Genomic DNA, 8,484 nt, shown 5'->3' on the forward strand with positions numbered 1-8,484 from the left:
AGGACTAAGAGTTCCACTTGTCTCATGCTTTACTTCGTAGGCCCAAGAAACAGGTGTAAAAAGACGAGGTGACTTGCCCAAAGTCACTCAGCTGGCTAGGGACACTCAGGGATCAGAGCCCAGGTTTCTCTTGTTTGCAGTTTTTTCCCTTAGAAAATCAGTGACAGAAATACCTCACATTACACAAGGACGATCCTGGGGCGATCGTGACAGGGGTAATTTGCTTTACTGAAACATTTACAGATTTGGCCGGTGCCACTCTCGAGACTGTTGGAGGAGTGTGTGGAGCCGAGTTACACGAGTTACACGAGTTACACGGCGCTTGTTTATGAGTTTGCCGGCCTAATCACAGGCTCCTCCGACAGGAGGGCGCACCCGAGGGCACGCACGCAGGGGTCCCCTCCCGGCCCCTCCCCGATCCCGATCTGTCACCTAGCCGCCAGCCGACCTGCCCCCACGTGGACTAGACTCGGAGGATCAAAGTCTGTCTGCAGCCCGATCAGCGCAGGTGTGCTAGGGGCTGAGGACCCGCAGCGCGGGAACCAGGACTCGAAAACGCCCGGACTGCCCTGTCCCGCCCCTCCCCCCCTCCGCTGCACGCGGCCCGCACCCCAGACCCTCCCCCACGCTCCCCGCCGCTGCACCCGGCCGCGGCCCCCGGCCCACGCCCGGCTCCTGGAGGGAAAGGCCCCGCCTCCATCGGTTGGAGCCGAGACTCCGCCCCCCCGCTCCCGCCCCTTCGCCCCTCCACCCAATAGCGATCGTGGGTGGGCGGGACGTGACGGCTGTCGTGAGGGCATCCTGACCAATGAGAAAGCGTGCCGGGCCTAGTGGGCGGGGCGCCGAGGCCTTGTCACGCTCGGGTCCGTGTGAAAACGGGGGTTCCGAGTGCAAAGCAAAGTTTTTTTGTAAACCGTCTGCAAAGGCGGGGGGGTGGGGGGGAGGGGGGCGAAGAAGGCGCCCGAGACCGGGCCGAGTGCAGCTCCCGCGGCCGCTGCCTTCATTAGCGCCTCACCCTCGGGCTCCTCAGTCCAGTCCCAGCGGAGGCGACCAGCAAGGGAGAAGCCCTCAGATGCTCCGAGCCTTCTCGGCGCGGAGCTGCCCGCCGCCCTCACCCGCCGTCCTCCTGTTTCTGCTTCTACTCCGGCTCCTCGTCCCCCGGCTCCGCGAGCCCCAGCTCCGCGCCGCCGCCGTTGCCGCCGTCTCCTCCTCCGCCCGGCTGTGGGTGCGGGGGCTGCGCCGGGCCGGGGCGCCCGCTGCGAGGACCGGCGCTTGAGGAGCCGCGGGGCGCGGCGGAGGACGCCCGCGGGCGCGGGGCGCGGCGGCGGCGGCGGCGGCTCTCGACCCGGGCTCGCCCCCGTGCGGCCGGCCGGTCGGCAAGCAGAGCCCCGCGCCGCCCGCCGCGCCCTCCGCGGGGTCCGCTGAGCCGCAGCCATGGGGTGCTGGGGGCGGAACCGGGGCCGGCTGCTGTGCATGCTGATGCTGACCTTCATGTTCATGGTGCTGGAGGTGGTGGTGAGCCGGGTGACCTCGTCGCTGGCCATGCTCTCCGACTCCTTCCACATGCTGTCGGACGTGCTGGCGCTCGTGGTGGCGCTGGTGGCCGAGCGCTTTGCCCGGCGGACCCACGCTACCCAGAAGAACACGTTCGGCTGGATCCGGGCCGAGGTGATGGGCGCCCTCGTGAACGCCATCTTCCTGACCGGCCTCTGCTTCGCCATCCTGCTCGAGGCCATCGAGCGCTTCATCGAGCCGCACGAGATGCAGCAGCCGCTGGTGGTCCTCGGGGTCGGCGTGGCCGGGCTGCTGGTCAACGTGCTGGGGCTCTGTCTCTTCCACCATCACAGCGGCTTCAGCCAGGACCACGGGCACGGCCACTCGCACGGGGGTCACGGCCACGGTCACAGCCTCCCCAAGAGTGGCCGCACCAAGGGTGGCCGTGCCGGGGCCAGCGACGGCAACGCGGCCCCCGGAGAGCCGGGCCCCGACCAGGAGGAGACCAACACCCTGGTGGCCAATACCAGCAGCTCCAACGGGCTGAAGCTGGACCCGGCAGGTGAGTGGGGGCGGGGGGCGAAGGGGGACACGCCACCGCAGGTGTGGGGAGCGGGGACCCCCGGCGGGGTGGACCGCACGCGCCGGGTACCGACCCAGGAAGTGGGGCGCGTCTGGGATGCGGGTGGGTGGGGGGGACTATGGGACCCACGCTAGGAATAGGGTCGGGAGGTGACCGCCACCCCGCTGCACTCTGCACCCGCACTCGGCTGCCCTTTCCAGAGGCTTGTGGGGTTGTGGTTGGAACCCGATCGGAAATGCTTCCTCATTTAATTCCTTGGGTCTCCTGGGAAACGGACCAACCTCCCCGATCATCCTTAGTTGTCGGGCGTTGGAGGGAGACCTTACCCTGCTCAAGTAGCCCTTCTGCGTCATTGAAGAAGTTTCAGAATGGTGTATTCAGAGCCTGTAAACCCCGAGTAAAGGTTTCCTTTGTGAACAGCAATGTGTGTTTGCAACTAACTGACCCCTCATCCTGGAAAAATCGTAGGCCGACCGACCTGTCTGGGCATGCAGAACATTACTGCTCTTAGGACTTTTCATAATGGTGCTAAAATAAGTGATGGTGATGTATTGATCTCATTTTTAGCGAGTGCTTTAGAAAAAAAAATGAGAAAATCAACCAGTACTACCCAAGTAAAACGATTAACACTTTGGTATTACTTCCATTTTGTAAAATTTGTATTTATTTATCTATGGTTGTATCGTACTACAGAGACAGTTTTCCTTTTCAAGTGCAGAATGTCCTGCTAGTGAAGTTCAACTTGTGCAATGAAAAGTTTTAAGTGGTGGGTTTCCTCTCATTCCACTTGACAGAGTGTTATTCCAAAGCAAATTAAGCTAACTATTCTGGTGTGTAGTGGAATTCCTTTAAGAGATCAGTACTTTTAGACTTAAAAGCTTTTAGGGTAGGTAGTGATTTAGTCACAACTTTACTGTCCATCTCTGTGATTGCTGATTTATATTGTTGATTTGTCAGTTTTGAAGCCCTTCTTACAAAGAGACTGTGTTTTATAGTCATGATAAACGCTTCAAAGTTGAAACTTTCTTTTTTAACTTCAAGTAATCAACCTCAGTGTAAGGAAAGCAAACCCAGTGTCAAATCAGGCATTTTGTATTAGACTTATCCACAGGTGCATTTAATAGATGATAGTCTTCAAATTTATGCTTTCCTTTGTACATTCCAAAAACAGCAGAATGTGTACCTGACCCAGCTCCCATAGAAAAGATAACACTTTTTTGGCAGGAGTGGGGAGGAGGGTGGAGAAACAGTACATGACTTAATTTAGCCCTGGCCATTATGTCCCACCTTGTTCCTAGGATCCGGATGATTTATATTGCTCTGAGCACACTCTTACTGTGATTTATGAAAAAATATTACCTGCCCCACTTGAAAGGCATTAGACAAGATGTAAATATAAACACTTCAAATGTATTGATAAGTGTTTTAAAATTTCTTCACAGATCCAGGAAAACCCAGAAGTGAAGATGCAGTGGAAGTACAAGTGAATGGGAATCTTATCACAGAACCTGACCATATGGAATTGGAAGAAGAAGACAGGGCTGGACAACTTAACATGCGTGGAGTTTTTCTGCATGTCCTTGGAGATGCCTTGGGTTCAGTGATTGTAGTAGTAAATGCCTTGGTCTTTTACTCTTTTTGGAAAGGTTGTTCTGAAAGGGAATTTTGTGTGAATCCGTGTTCCCCTGATCCCTGCAAAGTATTTATAGAAAAAATTAACAGTACTCATGCACCGGTTCATGAGGTTGGTCCTTGCTGGGTGCTCTATTTAGATCCAACTCTTTGTATTGTAATGGTTTGTATACTCCTTTACACAACTTATCCATTACTTAAGGAATCTGCTCTTATTCTTCTACAAACTGTTCCTAAACAAATCGATATCAGAAATTTGATAAAAGAACTTCGAGATGTTGAAGGAGTTGAGGAAGTTCATGAATTACATGTTTGGCAACTTGCTGGAAGCAGAATCATTGCCACTGCTCATATAAAATGTGAAGACCCAACATCATACATGCAGGTGGCTAAAACCATTAAAGACGTTTTTCATAATCACGGAATTCATGCTACTACCATACAGCCTGAATTTGCTAGCGTAGGCTCTAAATCAAGTGTAGTCCCATGTGAACTTGCCTGCAGAACTCAGTGTGCTTTGAAGCAATGCTGTGGGACACGGCCACAAGTCCACTCTGGAAAGGATGCAGAAAAGGCCCAAACAGTTAGCATTTCTTGCTTAGAACTTAGTGAAAATCTAGAGAAGAAGCCCAGGAGGACTAAAGCTGAAAGCATCCCTGCTGTTGTGATAGAGATTAAAAAAGTGCCAAACAAACAACCTGAATCATCTTTGTGAGTCTTGAAAAAGATGTGATATTTGACTTTTGCTTTAAACTGCAAGAGGAAAAAGACTCCATTGAAATTCTAAGTTTGCCAAGTAGTGTAATTGAAGTCCTTGTCTGGTCACACAGTTTAACTCTATTTTTGTAAGAACATAATGAGACTGCATAACAGAGTTCTATATTACAACTTTGTGATTACTAGTGCAGAATACAGCCATGCTGTAACAGTTTTTGAAAGCCAGTTTTAACACTATGTTACATTTTTGTTTAAAGTAAGTATAAACCTTATGACATAATGACATTTGATTTCTGGTTTTCCCATGACAAAAATTAGGGGGATAAATAAATTAAAATTGTTACTGGAATTTCTTTGCTTTTCTTTTCCCCCATTGTTATTCTTTGTTTATTAGAATTATAATTGTTAAGACCTTTAAAAATCAACAAGTTTATTTCCTTTGATGACTTAGGTAATATTTACTTGCCCTTTGAAATCATTACATAGCATAATGGCAGCATATTTTAAGAGTGACTCATGGCTATTAGCAGGAAATATGATCAGTTACTGTTCTGTATTCTATATTGTTGAGTGTCTAGGAAAGTGAGACAATTACAAACTGGATTACAGTTTACACATAGTAGGGCATATAAGGAGTAAGAGCAGTGAAGAAAGTTTACCAAACTAAATGTTTAGGTTATTGTATGTTAATAATTTAGACTACATCTTTAAATTACTTTGAGACTCAGCTTGTTTTATTCTACCAACATTAGTCTAAAACATGAACATGTTCACCAGCATTACTTTCTTTGAAAGGTTGGTATTAGGAACATTTAGGTGAAAGATTACTCACAAAATTTGTAAACATTTTTTAAGGATGTTGACTTAGCTTGCTGAGTGCAAGCTATCAATGTAATTTAAATTGTGAATGTTTTTTAAAAAAAACTTTTTGAAGTCATTTCGTGGTGACCAGTCACAAATAGATTTGAACAGCTTTTTGAGCACAAATAGCAATGCTTGTGCTTTGCCAACAGCCACTGACTTGAGAGAAGAGTATCAGATGATTAATGCATTTTGGGTATTAAATTCTTAGAAAGCAGAATTAATAAGAAAAAATTCTGATTCTGTAAGTCATCGTGTCTTGACATTGCTTAGTTTTTTGACCAGTGGCTTATTTTGCAGGATGTCACAATATATCTACCCAGAAAATTATTCTTGGCCATTTCATTATTGCTATAGAATTCAAGTCCAACACAAATACTTAAGGGGATTTAAGTTATATTTTTCTTGATAGAGAAGGGTTATGCTTTTAAAGAAAAATGTAGATTTTTGTCCTCAAAAGAATGGAAATTAATATCAGTTATCATGTATAGCTCTATTTTTCTAGAAACAAGGTATTCTGACTACTTCAGTAACTTTTATAGCTGACTACTTGGGGGAAGGCTACGTTTTGGGATTTAAAATAATTCATTGCTTCATAGGTCTTAAAGATAAATGTGTTGGAATATAACAGTTACTTTTTAAAGGGATGATCTTTTGTGGTAGATGGTGTGTTTTTTCCTTAGTATAAGCCTGTTGCTGGCAATGGGCCTATTTAAGAACAGCCGATTTTTCCAATGAGAAAGGTAATTTTAGGAACATAGTTTGTAAATTTACTATAGTGGGCCAAAAGCATAACCTGCCAATTTGCAATACATCTTGATCTTTTAATATTCTCTTATCTAATGTTAATTCAGTTTCTTAACTGGTAGTTATTTTGAATTTTGCAGAAAGATTTGGGGTTTTTTTGTTTTAAGCATGAAATTGAGCAATCTTATCTGGGAAGACAAAAGCTGCAAATTGTACGGTATCATGTACATTCCTAATTGAACATTTTAAGGAAGGTTTTGTTAAGATCTTGAAACAATTTGTTATATAACCATTTCAGCAATGATACAATAGGGTAACTGGTAAATGTATTACATTCAGCGGGGTTTTTCTTTACGAATGCTCTATTTGAGGGTCTGTTTCTTAAAGGTGGTGTAACACCAAAGTAAAAGACATCACCATCACAGAAGTGAGCATTTTAAAAATGGCATATAAGCCTGGGACAAGGGCTATGTTGTTTATTTTTCAAAAGTGCTTTGAAGGTGGTAGCTTTTAGGTTTTAGTTACTTCACTTTCCTAACTGTTAAGTAGCTTATGTGTAACAAAAGTGGTACCATAGGATTTTCTTTTTTTCAGAGGACTTCGTCATAGCAAAATCAGTGGGCCCTGACTCACGAATTTTAGCAGAGAATTATTTATTTCTTTACATTGCACTTTCTAACCCATTTTTAGCTATATTAGCATTATCTTTAAGAAAAAAAAGACATGCATTTATATTTAAATGTTGTGGAATTTAAGTGTCTTTTCCAAAATAGCTTATTGCTTCCTGAAAGAAAATGAGAGAAATACCCTGAATTCTCTGGAGACTTAAACCTATTATTTAATTGTTATATGCTGTTTTATAACACTGCATCAGTTTTAGGAGTTGCATCTCTCCTACTGGCTCTTTTGTATCTGAGAAAGATCAGTGTAGAATGTGTTTAGAAATGTATCTGTAGTCTCTAATGTTTATTGAGAAGGGAGGTGCTCCATGTACCTGAATTAAAACCAACCAGAAATTTTTCCAAGCCAAATACAGCCTTAGTAATGAGAGATTTAATTCGCCATCGTCAACATTTGCATTGAATGATTGCTTATTTTTCTCTAGAGGGCATCTACATTGCAAAAGTATGGCCTATAATCTGAAAACAAAATTTTCAAAAATTTTTCAGTATGTATTTTAACATTTTAGAAAAGAAAATGCTCAATAACTTTATCCAAAGGTATGTATTTGAATAGGAAAAATTTCTATCAAGTGCACCTTGGAAAATCACAGTAGGTAGAAGGCTATGTTAATTAGTATGTTTGTGTCTTGTTAACATTCTCAGTTTATTTTGAATTTTTGAAAGTTTTGAGGGAAAAGACCTATGGAACCTAATGTGAAGTATTTAGTAGGTTAACTAGTATTGAAGATTTTTACTGTTTTATAAGTGGATATTTGAATGATAAACACGTCATTAACCTGCTGTCTTAAGATGTTCACACATACACAACTATGGAGAGTAATTCTACAATATAAAAATATTTATTTTAATACTGAGTTTCAGTTAAGTGATAAAAAACAGTATTAAAAGTCTTGGAAAGGTGGAGGGTTTTTTGGTTGTTTTTAAAATTAAAACTGTGTCATACAGTGTTTCACCGTCCCTGACTTGGGAATTGTAATAGCACTATTTTGGATGTAGCTCTACCGAAATGTGGCAATGCTATTTTGTTTTACTAACAAGCTCTGGAATATTTAGCAGTCATTTTCACTGGCACAAGAGCCTTTTGTATGTTAAACAATTTAAACTTTCAAACCAAAAATTTTATGGTTCAGTGTCTTGGCATAAAGATACTGAAGGGAATGTAACATACAATTAATATGTGGTTATATATAAAAAGACATAAATTGCCATGTTATGGTCTGCCTTGAAACAGCACAATGAAGTGTATTAGTGTGTTCTGTGATTCTTTCTGAAACTTTCAGATTGTGTTTTTGTGTCTGCTGTTGCCTGTCTTTTGGGCTAGAATACAGCACAGTTAAATGCAGTTATCATCTCATTAAATGCAGATGCAGAGAAAATGTCTAGTGCTGCAACTAACCTTTTGTATGTTTTATGACTGTGTTATTTTCCAAAGCTGTTCCTACCTCACCATGAGGCTTTATGGATTGTTATGTATTATAAATGTTCTATATGAGACAGACTACTGTGTTTCTTCTCATTTATTAAGACTTAAGTAGAAAAATAAACTAATTTTAATACCTACTTTGCTTTGTGCCTATGGCCTCCCCTCCTATAATGTAGGGTGGATTATGAGAAAGAGAAATGGATTTCAGGTATTGGAAGTGAAATTACATTTCAACACAGATGTTGCTAGTGTGCAGAGTATGGAAGAAAACATACCTGGGCAAAAGGTGCAATACAAATTGAAAGGGTAACAACTCACTGCAGAGATCTAATAAGTTGCTGTGA

The 8,484-nt window shown here is 43.9% G+C and overlaps 1 protein-coding gene across 1 annotated transcript; it reads left to right on the forward strand.

Moving 5' to 3' along the window:
- The first annotated feature begins 1,372 nt into the window (after nt 1–1,372).
- Nucleotides 1,373–8,218, forward strand: Slc30a1 (solute carrier family 30 member 1). The gene is made up of 2 exons (XM_020172839.2): nt 1,373–2,056; nt 3,520–8,218. Exons 1-2 carry the CDS (start codon nt 1,435–1,437, stop codon nt 4,422–4,424), a joined length of 1,527 nt encoding a protein of 508 aa, XP_020028428.1. The 5' UTR covers nt 1,373–1,434; the 3' UTR covers nt 4,425–8,218.
- Nucleotides 8,219–8,484: the final 266 nt, after the last annotated feature.

This window comes from Castor canadensis, chromosome 11 (genome assembly GCF_047511655.1).
Source record: "Castor canadensis chromosome 11, mCasCan1.hap1v2, whole genome shotgun sequence".
NCBI classification, from domain to species: Eukaryota; Metazoa; Chordata; class Mammalia; order Rodentia; family Castoridae; genus Castor; species Castor canadensis.